This window comes from Takifugu flavidus, chromosome 8 (assembly GCF_003711565.1).
Source record: "Takifugu flavidus isolate HTHZ2018 chromosome 8, ASM371156v2, whole genome shotgun sequence".
Classification (NCBI taxonomy): Eukaryota; Metazoa; Chordata; class Actinopteri; order Tetraodontiformes; family Tetraodontidae; genus Takifugu; species Takifugu flavidus.
The window spans coordinates 11,681,746-11,707,282 of record NC_079527.1 but is presented as its reverse complement, the minus strand read 5'-3'; the positions used below and the strand labels follow the sequence as shown (position 1 = coordinate 11,707,282).

At 46.5% G+C, this 25,537-nt stretch overlaps 1 protein-coding gene and 1 non-coding gene across 3 annotated transcripts in view; one reads left to right on the top strand and one right to left on the bottom strand.

Annotated features, from left to right (window-relative positions):
- Positions 1-25,537, top strand: part of fgd (faciogenital dysplasia) — a 33,495-nt gene that overhangs the window by 5,010 nt on the left and 2,948 nt on the right. Inside the window, exons 2-16 of one of the 2 annotated variants that reach the window (XM_057039813.1) lie at positions 15,675-15,830; positions 16,546-16,747; positions 17,070-17,658; positions 19,141-19,299; positions 20,827-20,963; positions 21,302-21,458; positions 21,550-21,688; positions 22,372-22,430; positions 22,806-22,952; positions 23,048-23,220; positions 23,788-23,818; positions 24,130-24,234; positions 24,652-24,705; positions 25,112-25,213; positions 25,303-25,431. In XM_057039813.1, the coding sequence (XP_056895793.1) occupies positions 15,675-15,830; positions 16,546-16,747; positions 17,070-17,658; positions 19,141-19,299; positions 20,827-20,963; positions 21,302-21,458; positions 21,550-21,688; positions 22,372-22,430; positions 22,806-22,952; positions 23,048-23,220; positions 23,788-23,818; positions 24,130-24,234; positions 24,652-24,705; positions 25,112-25,213; positions 25,303-25,431 (2,339 nt within the window). The remainder of the gene's footprint in view (positions 1-15,674; positions 15,831-16,545; positions 16,748-17,069; positions 17,659-19,140; positions 19,300-20,826; positions 20,964-21,301; positions 21,459-21,549; positions 21,689-22,371; positions 22,431-22,805; positions 22,953-23,047; positions 23,221-23,787; positions 23,819-24,129; positions 24,235-24,651; positions 24,706-25,111; positions 25,214-25,302; positions 25,432-25,537) is intronic. The other variant, XM_057039814.1, reaches the window with a different exon arrangement.
- On the bottom strand, positions 1,844-1,916 carry trnar-acg (transfer RNA arginine (anticodon ACG)). The gene has a single exon. It is a non-coding gene; the product is annotated as a tRNA-Arg (tRNA).

The following is a 25,537-nucleotide window of genomic DNA, read 5'->3' as shown; positions in this document are numbered from 1 at the left end:
CGTCTTACTGTGGATGCAATTTCACAGGAGTATTTTTCTAGAACATGCTATTTTTTCCTCATCAATGTTTTACAATGTTTTAATCAAATTATTTAATTTAAATAAACAATACTTTACACGTTCACTTAAGTCCCAGACTGTCCTTGATGACATTCAGGTGTTTTATGTGTCTTATAGTTGCTATAGTTTGTTATAATATAAACTATGTTATAGTTTATCTTGCTATATATTATTATTTCATTGTTTTAATGATTTTCTGGAACCTGACGTTCTCCCTGGAGTACAGATTCATGATTATTTTTTAATTTATTTTTTAAACTAAAACCCGGTGTGATGATCTGCACTTTAAACAGTAGATGACAGCCTGCCTTCTAGCTCAGGCCATGGATGTGATCAAAACTACTGTTGGATCTGAACCCCAGACCCACCGTGCTTTACCATCCTGTCCCAGCATGCTTTGCTGCAGCCATAACTCTCATCACAGGACGGTCATAACTCCCGGCGTCTAATGAGGAGATGAGAGGTACATCCACACAGATGGATCCTGTTCCTGTCCACCACCGCGGACACTCTTCCTCAAACAGTTGTCACAGCCTTTCTGCATTTTCTTTGTCTTTCTTTAAAGGCCTAATTCACTATCCGGCACTTGATGTGATTTACATCGACCCTGGAAGGTCAAAATGTGATTAACAACAAAAACTCTGTCTCCGGATGTTTGCATTTGGTCATGTGTGAGCATCAGCTGGTTCCCTGGAAAAGCTTGTTGCTTTCCCCCCCTAATGTTTTACACTCCTGCACCTTCGGCCGAGCGATAAATAAAATTTGGAGCGCGTGGAAAATATGTTGTTTAAATGCCATCTGTCAGTGTGCGACTCTTCGAAACTGTGTGATGGGCCTCGCTAAGTTAGCGCACGCATGCACGCACACACGCACGCTCACGACTTTGCTTCCGTGTCTGTTTGTACCCAGTAAATCATAGACACAAAAATGTTGGAGAGCTGTGATGGTGGGCCAGCAATGTCCTGACAGAGACACTCCTCACAATAGGCACGATTCCATAACAGCAAGCAGGTTTTGGGTTTGCTTCCCTGAACGACACCTCATTGGTATGTTCCAGTAGCAGAAATGTGAGCGCTGCTCTTACTTTCAGTGTGTGTGTGTGTGTGTGTGTTTGTGTCACGTTTACGTCCTACTGAGTACTAACATCCTCTTTCTATGAGTAAAGTGGTTCCATTTTGATGGGCCCCACACCTCCAACGGACTCTTTGAGGGTGAAGACAGTGTCTGGGTCCGGGTTGGAGGGTTGGTTGGGATGGTTATGGTTAAGAATATAAGCGTTTGTGTATGTGTGCATGTCTGAGGTGTCAAAGTCTTGACTCATTCACAACTGGAAGCTTCACATGTTTTGCATTCTGTTCTCTTTTCAAGCTTTAAAGTCTGCTCACATCTCGAGTTCACGACCAGAGCTGCCTCATAAGGCGACTGTGGCTTTGCTACTGATGATTCACTTTAGCAGAGTACATGAAGCAATATTTTATATATTTTTGTATTTATGTTTTAAATAGGCTGAGCCAACTCCCCGTTCCGCGTAAGCAAAGAAGCTACTTTATATCGCTCAGTTTTGGCTAACGTGACGAGTTGATTTATTCTGTTGCAGAGGACAATGCAAACATATTAATATTCTTTGTTAAAAAAAGGAAGAGGACGATGGCATTTAGGTTCAGGTGCCATCTTGAATTCCTTGATGTGGAGTTCCAGTACCTTGTCAAAGTAACCTTGGCAACGTCCCAACAACCTCAAACAGCTCTCTTCCACAGCTGAAGCTCCAGCTCACAAAAGATTGCGAGCCAGCCAGGAGTCGAACCTAGAATCTTCTGATCCGTAGTCAGACGCGTTATCCATTGCGCCACTGGCCCGGCCCACTGCTGTGCTGCCATGCATTTATAATAGTAAACACACCGTTATCCACGCTAGTTTTGACCTGGATGATTGAGACCTTACACAGACATAAACACACAGCGCTTAATGATGTTGGCTTAGTGAAGCAAAGCTTTCACACCACTCTTTTTGTGTGTTATCCATCATGTCACATCACTGCGGGTGAAATCACTAAGTGTGTGCGTCTGTGTCTCTTTCAAGAGACATTCCAGAATCCCCCCACCCCCCATACACATGTACTGCAACCTTCACCATCCATCACTTTCCAACCTAACACATATTCCTCTTTTTCTTGGCTGCAGGTGCTCTGCAGTGATGCTAAAATGTAAATTGTGTTGTCATGAGGTGGAGGTGTGTTTTAAAAACGTCAGGCAGATTGTGTGACGATGGTTTTGCGGCTGCTCGGCATCATCGCCCCCAACCTCTTTTGGTTCTTTGTGCCAGCTCGTTCCTCACGTGAACTCTGTATTTCTGTCTGTGCTGTGCAGTAATCTCTGCTGAGCCGTGTATAATCACAGGCCATCTGGGCGCCGTGGGGAGAGATGAGCCTGCAGCGTCAGATGACCAAACCTACTGCGCGTGGACCGCCGCTCATTTGCCCACGCTCGCAGACACACATGTACGGTTGCACCTTTAATAGTTTCAAACCGGCGCCACGCCGCTCGCTTCCATCACGCCTTTCACGGCCACAATCAAGGACACGTGCTGTTAAAAACAGAGTTGAGGCAGCAGAAACATTCTAAACCGCTTTCGTTGTCATGTAATGATGCTCTGCTAGCAGAGGGATGCATTTCAAAGCTAAATTCTGATTAATGCTAAACAAGATCTCCATCCACTCTCAATCCTCTCGCTTCTCTCCTTTTGCTTTCTGCTCTGCACGCACCATCTCCATCGTGCCCCCAGGCCAGGCATCAGACCCAGGTAGAGGACCACCTTCTTGAGCTCCCCTACCCCACATGCTAGCAGATCTACAACCTCTCTTTTCTGCCAGGCTCTTTGTAATTCAGATAAGACCTCGATGCTGCAGAGAGGGTTAAATATTAATAATGAATTAAAAGATTCTCCTCGGGGTGAAATATTAATGACTTTTTCTTTACGGAGTGGTATCAACTCCAGGGAGAGGTAGATGGCGTCATCCTCCTCCTCGTTAGACTAATTTGAACACATCGTTTTGATTGAAGGTGGCTGCCAGGGTTAATATTTGAGCAGAGAAATGCTTTCAAATGTTTTCTGAAGATACAGCAATTAAATCTGGCGCATACGCTAACAACACAAGCCATTCATGTTGACGATCCCTCCTTCTGAAAAGTCCAACTGATCCCTCCATTGAATCTTTGTGAACACAATTCCCAGAAGAGAAAGCCGATCCAGTGGATTAGCGAGCCCACATGAACGCCCGCCAGCAGCCGCCGAGGCCTACAGCTGTTAACCGTGTCCTTCCTCGACCTCCATCGTCTGCTGAGATTTCTCAGGTTGTTGTGTCTTCCCGGTGCTCCTGGACCTTCAGACGATGTGAGAATTTAAAAGTTATTTTCCCAGATTTGACTCGGGTACGGCGCCCGCCTCGCCCCCCTTTTTGTGTGCGTGCACGCTACTTGTGGAGTAGTATGAAGATTATACGCATGCCTGGAAGCGTGCCCGTGTTTTCTGTTTGGAAAGAAAAAACCTGCAGTTGGGTCAACATGCTGTGGAATGTGAACAGTCTCCATGACAACAGCCCCGTGTCCTCCTTCCGGCTCTCATCCGCAGGGCGCACGCTGGGACGACTAAAGGGAGGGCGCCGATTGATCAGAGTTATTAAACAAAAACGCATCCATCCAAATTTTCTGGGTCTAGCTGGGCTTAAATGTTCCAGAGGTAGGACAGGGGATGATTTGAAGGCAGTTTTTTTTCCCCAAGCATGGAACCGTGCGGATGGCGTGTCATCCCATCTCTGTTATTTATGGCACTTTTGAAAGATTGTTTAAAATGTATAGAAAAAAGCCATTGGATTACATTTTCCATCCCATGTGTGTTTGAGTTTCCCGTGGATGAGGAGTGTGTGGGCTGATCCCGTCGGGCAGATGTGTGGCAGATGCTGTCCTTATAGGTCAGCAGCACCAGGAAGATTTGCACGGGCGTTGTATTCGTTCGTATCGCAAGCGCGGGGAAGAATAATCACGTCGTCTTTTGTGTGGACAGATGGGGAGAGAGATCGTTGCTGTAATTAACGAGCACAGAGGGTGACAGAAGGGCAAAAGAGCCGTAGCCACGTTGGACGTGTCCTCCGGTTTTGGCCTGATTCGATAACACATCCAGCCCTGTCAGGGGTGCACCTCCCAACGATCAGGATATTAGAGCCGACTGAAACTGCATTCAAACAAACCGGCCCCTCTTTTCTTGGCTGTGCTGAAATATTACCGAAATAGATATTTCAGCTCAGCAGGTTGTCTGGGTGGGCAGTGCGTTCCATCACCGTGCAGAGCAGCACCTGTTCCTCCCTCCGTAGCGATGCATAATTCATAACCTGTTGGGAATGTCGGCAAACGCTGGCCAGGGAAACACAACTGGAGATGCTGAATCCCCGGCCGCGGCCCGCCTCTGCCTCCTCCCAAACGCTCTCGACTCACTTACAATTTTAAACCTCCTGCGATGAATCTCAAACAAACTCGGCCACCCATCCCCCCCCCCCCCCGCCCTGGTCCCTCTCTTCCGTCGCTCTCCTCACTCCCCGCTTTTAAAGCCGATTCCCTTTATGAAACAGGGATATTCCAGCAGCGTTTCCATGGTAATTTGCGGCATTCGCCTGTGGGTTCAGAGCCGGTGTCGGTCGGTGTCAAACCCCCCCCCCCCCTTTTAGGCCGGTGTCACCTCAACTATTGAGTGTGAAGAGGGAGAGCTCTCGGATGTTGAGGCGGGGGGAGTGTTTGTAATTACACGTGCATATGCAGCAGGATGGAGCAGCTTGGTCTCGTCATCCAGCTTTTGTGATCCTCGTGTCTGCGGGGGGAAGTTACAGGGACAAGGGTGTACTCCCCAGGGACCCCGAGGCTCCCAAAGGTACACAGGAACATTCATTATTTACACTACTGATGTGCAAATTGTTTAAAAAAGGGGGGAATATGAAACTCAACTGATGGGAAAAGAAATACCCAACCAAGCCAAAAGGGTTTGATTTTGCCATTTTTTCTTGACAGAGGGGGACAAATACCAAAAAGGAGGGTCATTAAAAACAAGGAGCGGTGAGAATAACTGTTGAAAGGAACGCTCCACCTCCTTTTGTAATGAATACCTTCTAAATATCTCCCTGTACACTCATATCCTGACACACACTCACAAAACTGAAGGCACTGTTACTCACACACTTCCCCCATCTTTCATTCATCTGCTCTTCCCTCTTTCTCTCCCTCACTTAACTCTCCCCTCCCTCTCCATCTCCCCTCATCCCCCCCACGCCCCCTCCTTCCAGCGGGCCGTCATTAGTTTCCATGGTGACAGTTGAGGCAGCATTATTGCCGGCTGAGAACTGCTCCTGGGCTCCTTTCAGAGTGGCGGTGGCGGCGGCGGCGGTGGCATTGTTTAGACTCTCTCTCTGCTCTGAATGGTGCCGGATCAGGACGGGGAGAGCGCAGGGCAGGAGGAGCCCTTCTTTTTGGGGCAGGGACGGTGCGTGTGTAGAGGGTGAAGGGAGGAGGTGGAGGAGGAGGAAGAGGAGGAGGAGAGAGAGTGAGAGAGGCAGGGAAGCAGCGTGGTCGTGGTTAGAGAGCCGAGCTAGCGAGGGAAGAGCGGCAGTAGCAGACTCATGCCGTCTCCTCACCGACCCTGCCCGTATCGCTCTGTCGGGTTACCAAAAACTGGCTTTTACCCCCCCGTTTCCATTTGCGTCGCACTGCAAGACATGAAAAGACCTTGTGAGATTCCAGAAAGAGAGTGAGATCAGAGGAACCCTCGAAGGCAGATTAGCCGGTGAGTTCCCGAAGCAAACGATCAAAAAAACCAACGTTTTTCTTTCCTTTAGGTGCATTTTAGTTTGTGTGTGTGTGTCTGAAGCAGGTGCTGCAGCTGCTGCACAGAATGCAAACGTCTGTCTGGGCTGTGTTTGGGTGTGTGGGCTCACAGCTGTCTGCTGAATGTGGGCTAATTCTCATGTCCCTCTGAAATATACATGCCGGTCTACATGTTTTATAGGAGACTCACTCGGGGGGCAGTTTTCTGCCTGGGTTCGTGTTTTGTTTTTTTTTCCCGGGAGTAGCTGAAGAGGACGGGGTACGTCTGTCTGGGTCCTACTACGTTTGGGTTGTCTCTTTCATCTGTGCTACGGTGGGTAATTAGGAGTGAGAGCTGGGCCCTCCGGCTCTCTGAGCAAGTGATGTGTGATGAGTAACGTAGTGAGCAGCAAACATTGCCAGTTTTTTCAGTTCACTGCCCCAGTGTTGTTTCTCCGATAAGACAGCTCTGAGTCTGGCTGTACTACAACTTCGTAGATCAATAGGTGCTTACTAAAAGAGCCAACAAGGTGACAGTGGGTGTAAGTGACTACTATCGGCTCAATGATGTCATTACAACCATGCATGACCTCATCGGTGATTTAAATCCATTAACCACTTAAACGATTGTTGCACGATCCGTCTCTGTATTTCATTACTTCCGTTAGTGCTCCGTCTCTCAGGAATTGTTTTTTTTTTTTGGCACGTTATAATTTAGCTGACAGTGGGTTCCAGGAAGTTTCCATGCCAACCGGCAGCAGCTGCGTGACGGCCGAGTGTGTGGCAGCCGCTGTGGCATCGCCTAGAGACTGGAAGACACCAATCAATGACCTTTTGACCCAAATCAATGTGCTGGTGCTGTGCAAAGCAGGCTCACGCTCTGGCTGACACACATACTGCACGATGACCGCACCGAGAGGCCGCGGCGCCACTTACATTTCCTAGATCATCGCCGGCTCCAGTAGCGTCAAAGCAGCCTGATCCTCTTAGACTGAAGGGAGTATTACTGTTCAAAAAACAGGCCTCTCGTGTATCAATGGGATCGCGGCTATTATAAGGATTTATTCAAAGTGTAATTAAGGTCCCACAAGCCAAATGGATTTTTTGATGTACTTGAAGCCAGCGAGAGGAGGGACAAAATTCTTCTGAGGACACAATGTTACATTTTTCCCCCTCTGATTCAAAGACATATTTACTAAAAAATAAACATTCTAAGAAAAAGTGGCTCGCGTTTGAATGTTGGAAGAAAAGCAAGCGACCAGCGCACCGCAGCGCGTTGTCGTGACAACACACTCGAGCAATTAGTCAAGTCAAACGTAGCATGAGTAAGTATTCATAGACTGCCATGCAGGAACCACCTGTGCTCAAAGCTGACATGCAAAAATATCATGAAACAGGGTCAAGAGAAGCTCTGGGCAGTGGAATAAGAAGCGATTCACTTTTTCCAACAGCATGTTGGTGCAGGTTTAGATTTAGAGAAAGCCAAAGCAAAGGATACTAGACCATGCTGTCCACAAGTATTTGGACACTAATTGTGAAGGTACCCATCCACATGTGCTGGAAGGGTCTCTTGTCTCTTGTACACAAGCTCATTAAAATCCCAATAGTGTTTTTTTCCTCATTCTTTGGGTCAATCAAGAGGAAGGAAGCATTCCATAATGGTCAGCAATCATGGAAAACTTGTGGGGGCAGACCACAGGAAAAACAGAGAAAATACACACCTAGAGACGTTTAAGAGGGGTGCTGATTAGTGCACCCCGTCACCACGGTAATTATTCCCACAGCTTCCTTTTTTAAGGTTACCTGCTGTGTTATTTTTCCACCTAAAGCTGTGTTTTCAGCATGGACATTTTATCAGTAAAAGTATCAGCTTCTTAACTGTAAGGAGACATCTTTTATCCAATCTAAATAAAGCTCTATTTACGTCTGAAGTTAGGCTTTTACTTTGAACTCGCATGCGTGTGCCCGTGTGCCTGCGCGCATGTGTCGTTTACCGCTCCATACAGTCTGGGCAGGCAGTCAGAAAGTATTAAGAGCCCTCTTGTCTCCACTGAAGCATGCACACTGTCTTTTGTTCAGAGTTCTCACAGCGGACAGAAGCGAGGAGGAAAATCTAAAGCAAACACACATTCGCAAACAACACAGGCTTCGCAGTCCTCGATCGATATCTCATATTTTCTCATTTGCCCTCCTGCTGCAGAGGGGGAGACACTCGTCTGCTGACATTGTCTCTTCCTTATTAAAACGTCACTTCAAAGAGCAAAGGGCTTGAGTTCTAATGCTGTAACTGCCTTTGTAGTTGTGCCCTGCTGCACTTAACTGTGTCCAGCGGCCAGTAACAAGTCATTCAATACATTTATGCTGCAAGGCGTGCACACGTGCATGGTTTTTTCCAACTCCTGTGCGCTTGTTTTGCGCTGCCTTGCATGCATTTGTGCATGAGACGTTTAAACATCTGAAATTATATGCATTTTCTTAGCACTCGTTAACTAGGTAATCTTTTCCTGCCATGTGCACATCAGGGGTGAACTTTAATGTCTCCTTGTAAAGTGGAACGACAGTATTTGTGCACATGGAACTGCTTTTAGCAACTTAAAGAACGTCCATAAATGGCAAATTTAATGATCGTCCTGTATTTTGCAGTTTCCAAAGCTTAACTACTGATGTTCAAAGTCGCTGCCTTTGCCAGCAGTCTTAAAGAGGAATACTCGATTATGTTGCCATAGTGGATTTAATCGAATAGGAAGCGGTTTATACATTGTCAAAATGATAACAATCGTTATGTAATGTGTAAAACCATCAAAGCGAGTCATCTGCAGCTATAGTTGTGAACACACGTCACCTGCACCCTAAAGAAAGGCCCCATGATGTTGGCCCTGGCGGTCCTTCTGTCTCCTGTGTGAGTAAAATAACACGGTGTGAAGCACTGCAGCGTTGTGTTGTCAGAGGAAATTCTGCAGCCATTAGAGAGGAAACAGGAGCCTTTAATAGTCTGTCTAATGTACACCTGGCTTTTTTTAATAGGCCTCTCCTGTGTGTGTGTGTGGGTGTGTGTGTGTGTGTTGGCTTCTGCCCCCATTTCCCAGCTAATTTTACCCTCAACAAATCCCATCTCGAATAGTATTCTCTCATATCTAATTAAAACAAATAAATTAGGCCCTCTTCAGTCGGTATTAGAAGTTTTATTTTTTCTTAGACTGCACTGACATAGAGAACAAGAATGGCTGAGCAGCAAAATGTTATCAGACCCATTAAGGGTGGGTTTGACGGTAGCTCCTGGCCTCAGATGCTCCTTGCTGGACGGCAGCCATTGCTGATGCTGCCGTTCTGGAGCCAAGTGACATTTTGAAAATGGCCCTGACGTCAAAGAAGACGCGCCGGTGTTGAGTGCACACTGACCTTTTTGTCCGGGTGCATGTGTGTACGTTGGTAAGAGTCCAGCATGTCTTAGCACCAAGGAGCACTCGGGGGGAGGGGGTGGGGGTTGGGATGGTGCCTCACCAGCTGCCTGAACCCACCCTGTACTTCCCTGGAACGGACCAACCAGGGTTGGGTTCAATTGGCTGTAGTGGGCAACATGTTGACCTGCTCTGGGCGGGTCTGTCTCAACTTTGGGCCCTTTTAACGATCAGCAGGATGGTAGAACCACCCACCCACCACACCCACCCCACATGCTGATATCTGTCCTGTCTGGAGCTGCAGGATGGTACAAAGAGCATATTTTACTCAACACTGAATTTAAAGAAATTATTACCGGTACTTTTTATTCATTTGTGGGGATCTGGTCTTGTTTCTCAATCACTGGTATTAAAACATATGATTTAACTAGCGTGTGTGAGGTCTGGGTGTAGTTTAATAAGAATTCAACTGCCACATGCCAACTTTTTTTCCCTCTCAGTTGCCTCTGGAAAAAGGTTTATGGAGTACACCTTTCCTTAAGGCATCATACCAGACAATTTCTATTCCATAATAAGGAAGAACTCATCTATAATTAACCAAAACATCTGTGAACATACTGTATGTCAACAACGACAGCCCCTTTGTTATAGACACCAATAAGTATAGAAAAATACAATAACACAGGGTTTCCATGTTCTCATTTTTCCAGGTTCTTTTCAAAATAGAAACACCCCCTTTTCCAGAAAAACAAGTGCGAAAGCACAGTGGAAAAGCTGGATTTAGTGGACGCGTTCTACATATAGCACTTCCTCTGCTGCTCTGATGGTGGAGGCCAGGAAGCTTAGCGTAGCTCTGTGGTTTAATGTTAGCTGTGATTTAGCCGCCTGTGAACTGTCTCCTCACCAGAGGTTGCGTTTTATTTCAGGAAAGAGAAGGACCGGGCCGGCAGCCCTTTTTTTCGGCAGCTACCGAATGTTTTTTCTGTCGGCGCGCTGGAACACCAAACTAAAACATAAACCACGCAGTCGTACCGATGTTGATGCGACATAATGGCAGATAAATTACGCGGTGTGCTCTGGAGTTTTCACAACATAAACTGGCCAGACTTTCCCCCCCTCAAACAATGTATTCCTGTGCATGTTTATAGTGTCAGAACCACTGGAGACGGATTCAGTATCCCTTCACGTCATTAATCAGTTGATTATTCCAAAAAAATGGGAGAATCAATCATGCGTTCAGCATGTTAATCTCACAATCAATATATGGAAAAGTGATCACACTTCAGGGGCCCGCTCGGACCGAACCTCAGTCCAGGTGATTTAACGGCACAATGTGGCCTTGTTAGGACAGGGCGTGATTGAAATGAGGTTTGAAAATGCTATTTCAGGCTGCTGGTGCTAATGAATCATGGAGCAGCAGACCTGATTCTACGAAAACCTCCCCCTCCCCCAGTGGGAATGGAAAGAACCAGAGTGTTTTCCTCTCTCTCTCTCTCCCTCGCTCCCTCTCTCCCTCTCCCAGCACCCAGAGTTAGAAATCCACTTTGCCAGTGAGTGTGAGGTCAAATGGACAGCGAGGAGGAGAGGAGGAGACGGGCTCTCTGGCTCGGCTCTGCCCTGATTGTTGTGTAGAATGGCTGGTTGGTTTTTAACATTACTCAGTGAAAGCGGCTATTGAGGGCCACCACAGTGGGCTTCAGTAGTTTCTGGGACAGTTGGGCGGTCATCTCGACGGGCAGGTCTGTAAACCTCCTTGTTGTACTGTGTGTGCCGCCCTAATTGCCAATCTTTGGCAGTCTTTCTCCCTTTTTGTTGACTGTAACGCTCTGGGCTGCTCTGCTGCTCACCAAACGGAGGCTCACTTCTCAGCACTGCGCCTCGTAAAAGTCCTCTTGAAGTGCTATTGTTGCGGGGACTGCGAGCATATCAATAATTCATTTGTTATACCCATTGATCATCGCGCCGCTGCCTGTAAATGCTGAGTGTTGCTCCATGACCTCCACTGTGACAGCTGAATTAAAAGGCTTTGAGTCACGCTGCTGGAAAAAGCTCTGAGTCTTACCTCACCCTCCGCTTCTGTCTGGGGAATACAGTTTGAGCCAAGTGTCGTGCACGTCTGGAGGACAATATAGGGCTTAATATACCGCTGAACGTCGAGCGGCCTTTCTTTGAGGGCGCAGACACTTGTGAAGTCAGCGCTTGTCAGGAGAAAGTCGGTTTTTATAGCTCGCCGTGACCTACCTACTATATTGGTGATATAGATCAGCATTGTTGCCATGGCAGTGGCTGCTTCCTCCAGGCTCAGCTAAGAGGAATCTTTCGACTGGTTTAGAAATAGAACTCTATTTTCATCTCAGCTTTTGCAGGTATTGTCTTTAATGTGCTGAACCCCTCTGCTTTTTTTGACTCGCATGCTTTTTTAAAAAGGTGAATTTGTGTTGTCATTCTGTCAGACGTGCGCGACGGCACGTGGAAACATGACTTGCGTTTTAGGTGCGAACGCCCTGCAGCCTTCGACCTCTTGGATTGCGCTCAATGATTGACAGAGTTGATTATTTCAAATGGGTAAAGTCTGAAGTGTTGATCAAAAAAGCAATCACAGTTGAGTTGTGTGTTACATTTTGCAGAAGATATACCAAAAACTGACCATGTGCAGCATCACTAAAGTCCAGAAGTGCTTCCATCCTCTGATCAGGAGCCCAAAATTAGACTCTGAGTATCGGTAATGAACGATACATATAAGTAATAGGTAGCTAGCTTTGCCTGTGCCACCTTCTAGACTTTCTAAATCTCTAGGTTCCTGTCTGCAAATCCTGTTTTCCTCATACACTTTCTAGCGAACTGTTACCTTCTGGCAGGCTGCTCTAGGGTCTCGGCCTGTCATCTCTTGCAAAAACTTCGTACTTTACCTCGGTGCGAGCTGTTTGAATCCGAAATCCCCCCGTGCAGTTTGCGCTCTCCCAAATCAGGTCAGTGGGCACAGCAGGCATGTCTCCCAGAGACGACTAAAACAGGACTACAGAGAAATGTAAATGGCAGATTCACCCAAAAAAAGAACATACCGGTAACTGGTTCTGATTACTGAATAAATAAATGTGATTGCTGTTGATCGTGGTGCATGTGGGTATTTGGAGCTTTGTCCCGCTTTCTGAAACCGGCTCCAAATGAGAGATTCATGGCTCTGCTTCACTTTGTCCTGGACCAGCTCTCTCACTGAAACTCATTTTTGCTCTGCTAGGTAGAGCGTCCCCGAGCAACCCTTGTTTGAGGAACAGTCAGCCTGGAGCCTTGAAAGTACTGTAGGGTCACTGAGGCATTCAATTTGTGAATGTGACATCCCAGAGGTGTGACAATCCACTGTGACACTTCTTGTTTCAAAAATACAAACAGTAGAATTGACTAAGTTCTCATCTACTGCCTGTCTGCTTTATGTGAGCTTACGTTGTTTGCTGGAAGCTGAAGTTGTACATTACAGTGATATTAAGACAGCTATTACTGAATGTCTTTTTTTTTTTTTAAATTAAAGCGGTGGGTGTTAGCGCTGATGCGAACGGTACTTTGTGTGTTAATGCTACCCGTCTGTCCATCTGCCTTTTATCCATGTGATGTGTTTTGTTGTTTTTGTTGTGTTGCAGTCTTGATTATTGTGTAGATTTTGTCAAAATTGTTGTATTCATAGTTTCAAGTACACTATCGAAACCTGTGTTGGGTGTTGCATGTAATTAATTTAATTTTTGTTGTTGTTGTTTGTGTCTTACGCTATGTTTATGTCAAATTACACCAGAAGTACTATAAACATGACACACCCACTTAGGTGGATTTTAGAGTTTCGAGTCACAAAATACATAAAAATAAATCATCACATATACTGAAACAAATGTGCATTTTGGCTCAGTTGCACATTAGGTTCAAACCTTTAAAGTAATAGACTAGACAGAACAAATCAATCATTTTCTGAGCGAGCACAGACTGGTGGACCGAGGGGTCCGATGTAGTCGGACGTTCTGGGAAATCTGAGGCCATTACTGAAATAATGAGATGCCATTAAACAGAATAATGTTGGGTCTCTACCAGCTCCTGGTGAGGAGTTGGGGGGTTTGGGGGGGGACCTGGGTTGTCAGTTTGGTCCCAGTCGGGAATGGTGTGCAGCTCCAGGAAACCTGATTGACTGGCTGCCTGACTGGGAAGACCCTGCAGCGTCGGGGTGATCAGTCTACCAGACAGTAATAGGGCAGGAGGACTGCACTCAAGGGATCATGGGTAATGATGACTCCACGGGGTCACCTCAGGCTGATGGTGACTGACAGGTGGCCAAGATTGTGCTTTTAAAAAATAAAAAAAATAATTAAATATCATGTTTTATTTCATTGCACATGCAAAAAGGCAGCGCTTGTTTTGGCTAATTCAACATTTACGGTTTTTTCGTCATGAAAAGGAGGGGGGGGGCACTCTGTGTTTCATAGGACGGCCCAACTTATGTGGACCTCATCGTCCCATCTCGCTGTCATTGCTGAAACATACAGTGGACGTCCATTGTTGTTTGTGACATCAGAGGGACATTCAGAGGGACATTCCAGAGGATAACTGTCTCCTATGACAGCATTGCAGTTTAACCAGTGTTATGGGGTCATGCACTTTTCAAGCATGTCTGTCAAGTCCCTAAAATTGTCTAAATATTTTTTTTTATAAGTATGGTACGCAGCACTTTACAGCTATGCTGTAATGTGGTCGTTCTGGTTCTCGAAGCATTCTTCTGAATAAAGACCTACATCACAGCCGTGGTTGTACGTCGCACAGAGGAGCTTTTCTTCACCTGGCTCGCGTCGTTAAATTGGTGTATCCTGAATAATTGTGGTTAAAGATTGCTGGCAAAAGGATGTGGTGGTGACACTGCTGTCCCGTCTGGAATTTTCCCTTTTATACTTAGTCCATGACATCATATTTGTGTGATCCTGTGCCACGAAAGGCTGATTAGAGTCACCTACTGTCCACAGTATCGGTCAATCAGGATTCACAGTTTCATTGGTGACATCGTGGCTGGGAGAGGATACAGATACAGACGCAGATTCTTGTTGTTGCTTTTTGGCCCTGTGAGGAAGTCGCCGGATCAGGTTTGGCAACTAAAAAAGACGGGTGCAGCGTCTGTAACACGCCTGGGAAAGGATAGGTGTGTGCGTGTGTGTGTGTGCGTGGGCGAGTGTGTGAGTGTGTGTTTACAATATAGTCATCTCAACTGCACATGCGGACTTTGGTAACCTGGGAGGGCAGGCTTTGTTTTGGATTTAACTTCAGTTTGCTGCGTAAGAGATAATTTCCTTCTGTTCTTTGGACCTTGGATATGTGAAACAACCGCGTTGGAGTCAAGGTAAGGCTCTTCCACCCGATCCTTTGTGAGAACTTGCTGTAGAAACGTTGTATTAGCTTGGAAAATGTAAAGTTATAATGGATTTCTTAGTTTACCAGTGACCGGTTTGTGAAACTTTTAGACAAGGAAGAAGCGGTTTCCATAGGCAGCAGTCAACGGGCCGTTATCCTCTGCCGGTGTTTGTTTTTCCCAGGACTGACCCCAGCCTGTCTTGGGTCATCAAGTTCTTCACAAGGCAGCTCTTTGGCGAAAGCACATGCCTTTTGATTATACAGCGCTTCAGTCACGAGACCCCTCCTGTATCGAAGATACTATCAAACAATATTTCTGTGGCTACTGGGGGTCAGATAATAGTCAGAAACAGTATAAAATACAGTGGAGGGAGACACGGCCTCATTTGTCTCCTCTGCTCTGGTGTTGACGGGGTGGGGAAGCCAACAGTGTATTACGAAGCGTGACGGGACCGAACGAAGACTGACCTCTCCATCTATTTCCGGCAGCGTGACAAAAAAAACAACAAAAAACGACAGATTACATCGCAGTCGGGGAGCTCAGTGCCATTCTGAGACAAAAAAATGCCCCCATTGCTGTGTAGTTGTACTTTGTTCCTAGAGTCGGGCATTTTCACTTTCGTTTTAATGCTTTTTTACAACACCGGTACTATAGAATCTAGATTTGACTGTTCACTCACACAGTCAGTTTACATACAGAGATAAGTACAGTAGAGCCGGCCAGTCAGACACAATAATTCCAGGTGAGCACAAGAGAACCCAACTGGTCACCTACCTCTGGTTGGGTATCAGCATCAGTTCTCTTCTCCTGATCCCCCCCTATCCCCCCCCCCCCCCTCTGTCTGGGAGCAACATGCTGAGCTCAAGGTCACTCTCCTGCTGTATTATCACTTCATCTGTGCAGCAGGACTCCAGCTGGGTTGTGGACCAGCGTTTAGCCCGAGCTCATTACATCGCTAACCTGACCCGGTCCTTTTCCTGCAACTCTCCTCCACAGACCTCCCGTACCAGTGCGCGCCTGTCGACTACCTGTGTTCCCCTCGGCCGGTGAAGAAAAGCCCGACCGGCAGACCATGTCACGACCGGCCTGCCATCAAACCTCGGCCGCAGCCCTCCGCCTCTCCCAGACCACCAATCGCACAGAAACCTCAAGGTAAGATACTCCTGATGCAGTCTGTCTGATGACATGTGAGACTATCCCGTCACATACTGACTGCCATTCACACAGCACAGCCTTCAGGGGCTGCTGGTTTCAATGTCTCTTGAGGCCATTTTTTAAATATGGATTGTTTTCAAGCGTAATGGATTCGATCCTTGAGGATCCATATACATGTCAACTATAACATATGAATGATTCCAATGTCATTAAAATCACAGAAGGTTTTTAAAAGTTTGCTGATAATTAGAGAACGTGGTTGTGATCTGTAAATTTTGTAGAAGAGCCATAATGAGAATATACCAACTGATCTGTGTGCAACGCGTGTGAACGACGTGCACCAATGCTTCTGTGCAGCTTTGTTAGTCGCGTTCTAAAAAAAAAAGGAGAAAAAAAAAAACTGGAACCACACTTACGCACACGCTCGTCTCAGCATCCTGTTCTGAAATAAGGAAGTTGTCTAATCACTGAAGCTCAGCCGCGCGTTGGTTATGCCGGTTCACTCCTACCATACGTGTTTTTGTCTCCCTTTTCCTGATTTTGGAGCTCTAGCTTAAATTGACTTTAAAGGAGACAGGCTGCACACATGAAGGCAGGCATGGAGGCTTCTCCGCTCAGGTTCAGACGCGTCACCTGAATAATGCGGTTCCAATTTGCTCAAACTTCTCTTTTTTCCGCTGTTTTTGCACCTTGTGGATTTCCTCAACTCTAGTGCCCCCTAAACCTGCCCACCTACTCGCCCTTGGGCAAGACAAGAAACCTAAGAGGATACCTCCAGCACCTTCCAGACCTCTGCCGGCTCCCCCTCCTCCACCGAAACCCAAGCCCAGCCTGACCGCTCCTGGCCCGGTCGCACAGCCGCAGAAGGAGGCTCAGAAGGTTGGGCTTCTCATCGAGAGGTTCGAGAATTCAAGGTAATTTCATATCTTATGACTTGCCTGTGTGATTTTATGTTGCCCTAAACTATCGTTAGACACAGGTTTGGTTTGGTACAGCACATGGATGATTCTGTGAGAGTTTTGGTGTGGGTCCTCATTCTGGACCAGTCTCTAGGTTTGTTGTAATCATATAAAAGCAGCTGATGAGGCCTGTGCACGGGTTCAAATGGAATTTGAGTGTGGAATTGATCAACTTCTTATCCAGGTGATGGTGGGGGAGTGCCCGAGTGCCCGTCGGCTTGAGTCAAGACGAGAAGCAACATTTGGTCCTCATGTAACTGGTTTGCTGTGTTGTCAGGGTTCCAATCCTGGGGGTTCTCCCACGGTCCCAGCTCCACTTGTGTCTGAGGATGGACACGACATCTGACATCAGCTCCTGCAGCCAGGAGGCCGCTGCGAAGGTGGCTGGAGACCCTTCCCCTGTGGAAAAACTTGCACTTGCCACCTCAGAACACGTCGATGATGTGCCCGAACTTTCCCGGCTAGCGTCCATGCACATAGACGACAGTGCCGAGGATGAGATGACTAACAGTGGCCGTTGCCTGGACGACATAGAGCCTGAGGACGGCTCCTCCCGCAACCTGTTGGACAATCAGGACTCATCAGATCAAAACGGGAAGATCCCGAACCGGGACAGCGGCATCGACAGCCCGTCTTGCACCGCTGAAGGGGAGGTGTTCCCCAATGAGGACGCCATAGACGAAGAGGATCATTACGACAGCGTGACGGAAACGGAGAGTGTGTCCTGCTGCGTGACCCTGGGTCACAAGCGGGACTCGACGCAGGACGAGGACAGTGACTTGGATGAAGGAAGCAGTGGGGAAATACACTCTCTGACAGACGCGCAGACGGGATACCTGACAGACACACACTCGGAGGTGCACAAAGTGAGTACTGTCACTCACCCTCAGCCATGTTTGTGCTATCTCTATGAGGACTCTCGCAGCCCTGACACAATGCAGTCCTCGGTCCTGCCCCATAACCATAACCTCAACACAAATCCAATGTTTTAAATTTTCCTTTGACCAACCTGTCAGCAGAGAATATTCATGACAACAGCGTTTTTGAATCCATCTTATCTCCTATTTTTAACAGCGCCTATTCTCCAGGTTTAGAAGCTCCATCCCAGACACGCCGTCTCTCATTCGGTGGAAAATCGGAGCTTGCGTCTAATATTACCTCAGACCGAGTGAACGTCTTCAAAGAACATGAGACTTTAGATGCAGCTATATCGTTTCGTTGCCGCTTTCTGTGGAAGAGCGTCTCGATGCTCATTTAGAAATAGAAGAATTCCTGCCCAACAGCTGTAACGGGAGCTTTTGCCAGATAAAAGTGCCCGAGACAGCCGTCTACCCTCCACTGTGCTTCACTTTCACCCCTCATCACTTTGACTATTGATTGAAAACAACACTGATCTGTTCTCTTCCTGGTGGCTGATATCTGCTAATGCTTCCTGCATCTTAGACCCGGGTCCTAAAATAAACCAGGAGGTTTTTTTATGAGGTTTTTTTTTTTTTACCGCTGTCACAGTTGTGAGCAGAAGATGCTGCTCTCAGCATTGTTCCAACGTTATAAAACTGAGCTCTCACCAATGTAACGTGAACATGCAATCACAAAGCCACCGCTGACTGCCCACGCCCCTGGGACGAGGAGTGGAGGTGTGTGTGTGTGTGTGTGTGTGTGTGTGCGTGTGTGTGTGTGTGTGTGTGTGTGTGTGTTGGGGGGGTATCTCCTGTCTCCACTGCTTCCTGGCTGCAGGACTGCTGCAGAGGAAGGGAACACTGGCATGTAGGCACCTCTGAATATTTGCGACAGAACAGCTGACATGTTGATAGCTGTAATGACAGTCGTGTCAGAGAGGATGTGGTTTTGAAATAGACTCTTGGGTTCTTTTTTTCTTTTAAGTGCTAGCTTCTTTTTTTTTAAGGTTGTCACCAATCTTTGCAAGCAAGTGCTTTCACTGTTGCAGGAATTAGTAACTAGATTCTCTTAAAGCCGACCTCCCGCTGTGTCCAGAGAGGCTAACGGGGAAGTGCTCGTGCCAGAGACATCTGCTGCCAGGTCAGCTTGAATGTTTCCGCGACCCTGAGATGATCTTCTGGAGGAACATCTCTCCTTACGCTTAATTGTCCCGCGTGGCTGCAATCAAAGACACACAAATTCAACACGAAGCACCTGACCTGATTATTTACCCCTTTGAGACAGAGCGTCGGACACAGCGAAAGAAAAGTGAATGTAAAAGAACTTCAATATCGTCCAGTTTTTGGGTTCAATGATGTTCTACATTCGGACAATTCCAATTAATGTAATGAACTATTTCACTGCAGTCTTGTTTGGTTGTGGTTGAAACTGTGATTGTGCCATCTCAGATGTTGTGTTGGAGTGAGTGCTCTGTCTTCATCCCGACTGATCCCTGTTCTCCCAATGCTGTCCTCCAGTGTTCAGAGGCACAGAAGCTCCTGAACATCACCAAGGAGCTCCTCCACACAGAAGAGGCGTACATCAAGAGGCTCAACCTCCTCGACCAGGTAACGTCGGGCCCCCGCAGGCGTCCCTTCTGTCCCTCATGGCGCTGTGACAATTTGTCCGTCGCCTGTGCTCGGCATTTCAATTTCCTGTATGTGCCAGAGGTTTTAGCAATTGAGATCAGGGCTGAGCTGGATTAAAACCAGCACGGGCCAACGGCCCGTCCTCTGCTGACGGGATTACTCAGAGCAGTGTGGTCGCAGCTGGGTGTCTGTGCCCGTCTTTAATATGTATGTACCACTGGATATTTATGCAGAATTAATGCAACTGTGCCATGTGTGCGGCACCCAACACACACATACAGATTAAAGCTGTGTTTTTTGGGATTTATCTGGGTTGTAGTTAGGAACCTTTGAAAAAAACAAAACAATAAATGTCCTCATCAAAATCAAACACTTAAAAACCATTTATTTTGATTTGTTTTTGCCAAAAGCAGGTGGATATTTTGTTGTCTGGTTCTGGGGGAAAATATGTGACCCCTTTTTCCTCTGGTCTCAGGTGATTGTGGGTTCAGGATAAATTCCTTTGGGAGTCTCTGTTGGGGGAAATACGGCCAATACAACTCCCAGGGTCGATAAACAGCAAACAAACAACACATGCTAATTACTGGAACCATGATTTGATTTAATGTAGTGCAGCTCGTTGCAACGAACATTTAAGAAACTGTCCTCAGATTATTAAGGGTTTTTTTAGTTAGCGGGGTAAGTTTTTTTTTTTTACAACCCATATTAATGAATTTCACACCCATCTCGAACTTCTGTGTCCACTCCTGTTTCTGGCAAGTTGCATCAGCGGTTTTGCCTTCTTCCTCTTTGATAAGTGCGTGTGGTTCAGGAGACACGCAGTTGTCCTCTTACAGGGCAGCGATAGTCTATTTACTATTGAAAACAGACTGTCACGGCTAACTTCCTGTTTTCCCCGCCACTCTGGCACAATGCTGGTTTCTACCCTGGCAGTGACAGTCTGTCAGAGGGTGATAGATGATGGAAGTGATGATGGGTGACGTTTTCGTTTGTCAGGATATATTTGATTTCAAGGTCGGTGTCTTACAAGATGAGATTGATGATTAGCATCAATAAAGAATTAACTCGATCTGTCTGGATTGACAGAGTCCTAATCGAGTTACCCTTGAATAAATTGTTGGTTATTATGTGATTATTAGGCTGACATAGTAACAGCTTATTATACACATATTTTAACTGGATGGGTGTAAAAACAAATAATGCCTAATCCTACATTTTTACCTGAAACTTCTGATATTGAGATGTGCATAACACACACATCAGCAACAACAAATCTTCAGACAAAATCCGCCATTTACCGTCACATTTATCTTGTTAACGCAATAACATCCTGTGAGTCAAGCGTCCTACACTCGTCTGATTCATCTCATTTGTAAACACTTGTTATCAAGGGGTTTGGCATTTACAAATTCCACAGTTATGGGTGTTTACAGGGCAGCACCTGTGTGTTTTTGGGTGCGCATCCTATTAAATCACATTAATCATTAAAGCGTGTGGTCTCCGCAGGTATTTTGCACTAAGCTCACAGAGGCTGGGATCCCTCAGGACGTCATCACGGGCATCTTCTCCAACATCTCCTCCATCTACTGCTTCCATGACAAGTTCCTGCTGCCTGAGCTCAAAACGCGCATCACTGGAGAATGGTGAGAAAGGAACGTCGAAGGCGAGGATGTGAGGCAGCGAGGTGTTCAGTTCAGGCCCAGCAGGGAGGTGTCAGAGGTGCAGAGAGACAGCTTGTGTCGGAGTCAGCAGGAAATGTGCCCGTTATGTGCTCGTTTTTATGCCGACTTCAGCCTCATCCACAGATAATGACCCCTCAGGAGAGCTTTATTCTCACTCATTAATCCTATTACATGATTAGTCGGACCACATTAAAATACAATCATTGCTATTTTTTTTTAATAATCTAGCTGGAAGAAGACCAGGATTTCCATTATTGGGTGTGTTGCTGTAAACTGTTTGTTCTCTGCATCGGCTGCAGGGACTCCAACCCTCGGATCGGAGACATCCTGCAGAAACTGGCTCCGTTCATGAAGATGTACGGTGAATACGTGAAGAACTTTGACCGGGCCATGGACCTGGTCAACACCTGGACACAGAGGTCCTCGCAGTTCAAGAGCGTTGTCCAGAACATACAGGTAGGTCTCCGCTTCATCAGGCTGCATCGCCACAAACGCACCCTCCGCGATTTCATCCACCTGTCGCCACTTTTGTCCTCGGAACCACCAGAAACAGGAAGTGTGCGGGAACCTGACGCTGCAGCATCACATGCTGGAACCTGTTCAGAGAATTCCTCGCTATGAGCTGCTGCTCAGAGACTACCTGAAGAAGCTGCCTGAGGACGCTCTGGACCGAAAAGATGCAGAAAGTGAGAATTTCTGCAGATTTAATTCTTTTAATCGGCATTGCTGCTACTTGGAGGTGTGTGTTTTGGGGAGGGAAGGGCACTCTAGCCTGTAAAAATCTTTTGTCTCGGTCGGCGGATGAACCCAGCCGCATAGAATAAAGCAGAATCAGAAATGACAGCTGAGATGACGCCGTCTAATCGAGATGACGAGGCTGGATTAAACCTCTGCTGTGAGTGTGAGAGCTGTCGTTCATTCAAAACGAATAATTAGACATGACTTCCAGACAAAATAGTCCTTGAAAAGAGCTGAAGGGAGGCCAGATTCACATTCCAGAGATGTGGAGGAGCTTCTGCTGAACATTAAAATCCAAAAGCTGTTTTTTTTTAATGGCAGCGGCTACTTATGAGCTCCAGACTATAGCCGGTCGGTGGCTGCCAGATTAAAAAAATCTAAAGGTCAGCATTCTTTGGACTGGACTTCCTGCTGCTTAACATCCATTCTTCTCCACTCATTCGGCATCTAGCCTGTATGTAGGTCTCAACAGAAGAGCCCTAGATATCCTGGAACAATGCACCTTTTCATGTAGATCATGACCATATATTATAACTATTGTTATACAGACTTCTGTGTGTTTGTGGTGACACGTTTACATCGTTGTGTGTGTGTGTGTGTGTGTGTGTGTGTGTGTTTGCGTGCATTGCAGAGGCTCTGGAGCTGATCTCCACTGCAGCCAACCATTCCAACGCAGCAATCCGGAAAATGGTAAGAAGGACGATGGTCCTAGGTGTCTCTCCTCTGCTCGGAAATCTTCCTGACCTTTCTAAGCGGAGCTCAGCGTTGCCCAATCAGACAGTTGCCGATGCTGTATCGTCAGCGTTGCTGCAAGCGTCTGTGACGGAGCAAACGCGCCGAGTTGGTACAGACAGGAAGTTGCCGTTTCCTGCTTTCAAGTTTCGTGGCTTGACTTTGTAGCACCCGTTTTCTGTGTCTGTTTCCCCCATCTGGATCTTCCACAATTTGTGCCATTTCATGAGCAAAAGTATTAAATGCTTCTGTGTTCTGCCGTTCATAATGACGACAGCTGCCCCGTTAATCTCAGCCCGCCCGTCTTTTTCTGTCCGATCTGTTCAATTCTAGGAGAAGATGCACAAACTGCTGGAGGTTTATGAAAGACTTGGGGGAGAGGAGGACATTGTTAACCCAGCCAATGAACTCATCAAAGAGGGACACATCAAGAAGATGTCGGCCAAAAATGGAACAGCACAAGACCGATACCTCTACCTGGTGAGAAGTCGCAATTCTTTAGAAGAAAATCATCCTGTTGGGGTGTTTCCCACAGCTTATTTTGGTTATGGGGCATTTTCACACCTGCCTTCTAGTTCAACAACATGGTGCTATACTGCGTGCCTAAACTACGGCTGATGGGTCAGAAGTTCAGCGTCAGAGAGAGGATCGACATCGCTGGCATGGAGGTGCAGGAGAATGTCAAACAGAACCTTCCTCACACATTTGCCATCATTGGCAAGCAACGCTCACTGGAGCTACAAGCCAGGTAGAGAGAATATAAAAAGGAATTCAAAAATAAATCAGGGGGGAAAAAATTCAGTGAACAGGAAAAATGGACCAACAAAGATTTGATTTTAGAACTGTGGGGTGTGGCTCATATTTAAAATAAGATTGAAAGAAACTTCAGAGCTCTTCCTGTAGTACCTTTCTGTTTATCCCAGTACTGAAAAAGTCATGGTTCGGGCCTGTTTTCATGCCCACACCTTCACATCTACCCAGTAGTCTGTGTGTAATCAGTGACCCAACCATTCACGGAAGAATGAAGTGAATGAACAGATGGGTGTAAACTGACACCTTCCATCAGAGAGTTATTGAATTACATGTGACATCCCATTTTATACCCGTAGCTGAAGTAAATGAGGGATGAACGATGCATTTGGTTGTTGACAGTTTATCGTCACATTTTAGTCATTGTTTTTACTCAAGTTTGGTCATAATTTGCTTAGCTTGACCTAGAATTAGCTATGCAAAATAGCCATTGAATGTAGAGTTCACATACCACTTTATGTCACATGGTTGCTAGCATGTCAAACAAGTTTCATCTGTGTTACAGGACAGCTGAAGAGAAAGAAGACTGGATTCAGGCAAGGATCCCACACACGTGCACACATGCATGCTCACATGTGCACAGACATGCCCTCGCTAGTTCGCTTTTATGACAGAATTAGCAAAGATTTCCTCCCAACACTCGTTGAGTTGCTTTATGAATTACAATGCATTCTTTAATAAAGCCCCTCATTACAGATTCTTTAGCCCATTATATCAGAGTAAAGCTGATTAAACTCTTTCACGGACAGAAGAGGGGGGCAGGAAGTGTTGATGTGGGCCTTTGGTAGAGTGTGTAATCAGCTCAGGAAAGAAAAAACTAACCTCCTAAATCTGTGCTCACCCGTAGGTGATCCTGGCCACTATCGAACGGCACAAGCAGAACAGCGAGACGTTCAACAAGGCTTTCAACAGCTCCTTCTCCAGGGAAGAAGACCACATCCCGGACTCACCGGTTAGTCTCGCCACTAGCCGGCGTGATCAGCCAGTTGGTGGCGTGTTGTTCACTGACTCATGGCAGGCCAGCGGTTCATCACATGAGTTCATCACGCTCACGTTCGGATGTCCCCGAACAGCTCTCCATCTATGGCTGTGGCCGTATCGTACGCACAAATCACACATAAAGAAGCTCTTTTCATGGCTGACACTTGCAGACGTAGCGTCTGGGAGGCTCCCCCGGCAGGACTCTCTGTCATGACCTAATAGGGAAGGCTGAAGTCTAAGTGTATACAAAACTCTTATGGATCTGCTTTGACCCACTTTGGGCTGACTGTCTGCAGCTGAAAGCGCATCAGAAAGCACTGACTGGCACCTAGCGACGGGGGTGTGTAACTGCAGCCAAAAGCTCACTGTGTTTCTCACCTCTCTTTAGGGTCCGTGGGGCAGCCCCTCTGTCGATTCCGATGGTGAAAGACTGCATGAAAGGGTACGTTTTAACTCTGATAATAAATCTTACCATCACAGAGCCCAGGAGAGCCTTTATGGTCATCTTTTTAAGTTTAGTAATTTCATAATCCAGTTTAACTTCACATCTTCTTTGAAAATAAACAGTCACGTCGGCAACTTTGTCCACACTATACTCAAATTTCAACCATAACTGAAGAAAATGAGTAGCAAAAGGTGGTGAAAATATGTTTACTTTAATACTAAACCACAAAAGTGCTCTCACTTACTCCTCTAAATGACATGAATTTGATTTATAAGAGAAATCTACCCGTCTGCATTGCCGTCTCCATCTGTTATTTATTTTAGGAGAGTAGGTGTTTATTTCTGTGTGATCGGATTTCTAAGCTTGTGTTAAACTCATGTTTATTTGATTCCCCCCCTCCCAGAAAAGCTCCAGGAAAAAGGACAAAGAGAAGCAAACGTGCAAAGGCTGCAACGAGAGCTTCAACTTCACCAAGCGCAAACATCACTGCAAGTCCTGCGGAGCGGTGAGCACCGGCTGGGACGCGGGCAGGTCTGGGAACAGGGGGCTGTTTCATTTTCACTAACTTACCCGGTTAAAATCTCTGTCCTGCAGGCCATCTGTGCAAAGTGTTCAAAGACCTTGGACAACAAGACCAGCCGGGTTTGCCCCGAGTGCTTCGAAGCAAGTCTCAGCCTGGAGAACCTCGGCGTAAACGAGCAGAAGAGGAAAGCTGTGCCCGAGGTAATGTGGACCAACAGAGAAACGTCAATTTATATCAGTCAGAACCTGAGGAGATTCCTGTTACCAGTCCTCGTGAGACTGTCAAATGCTGTTTTTCAAATAGTTT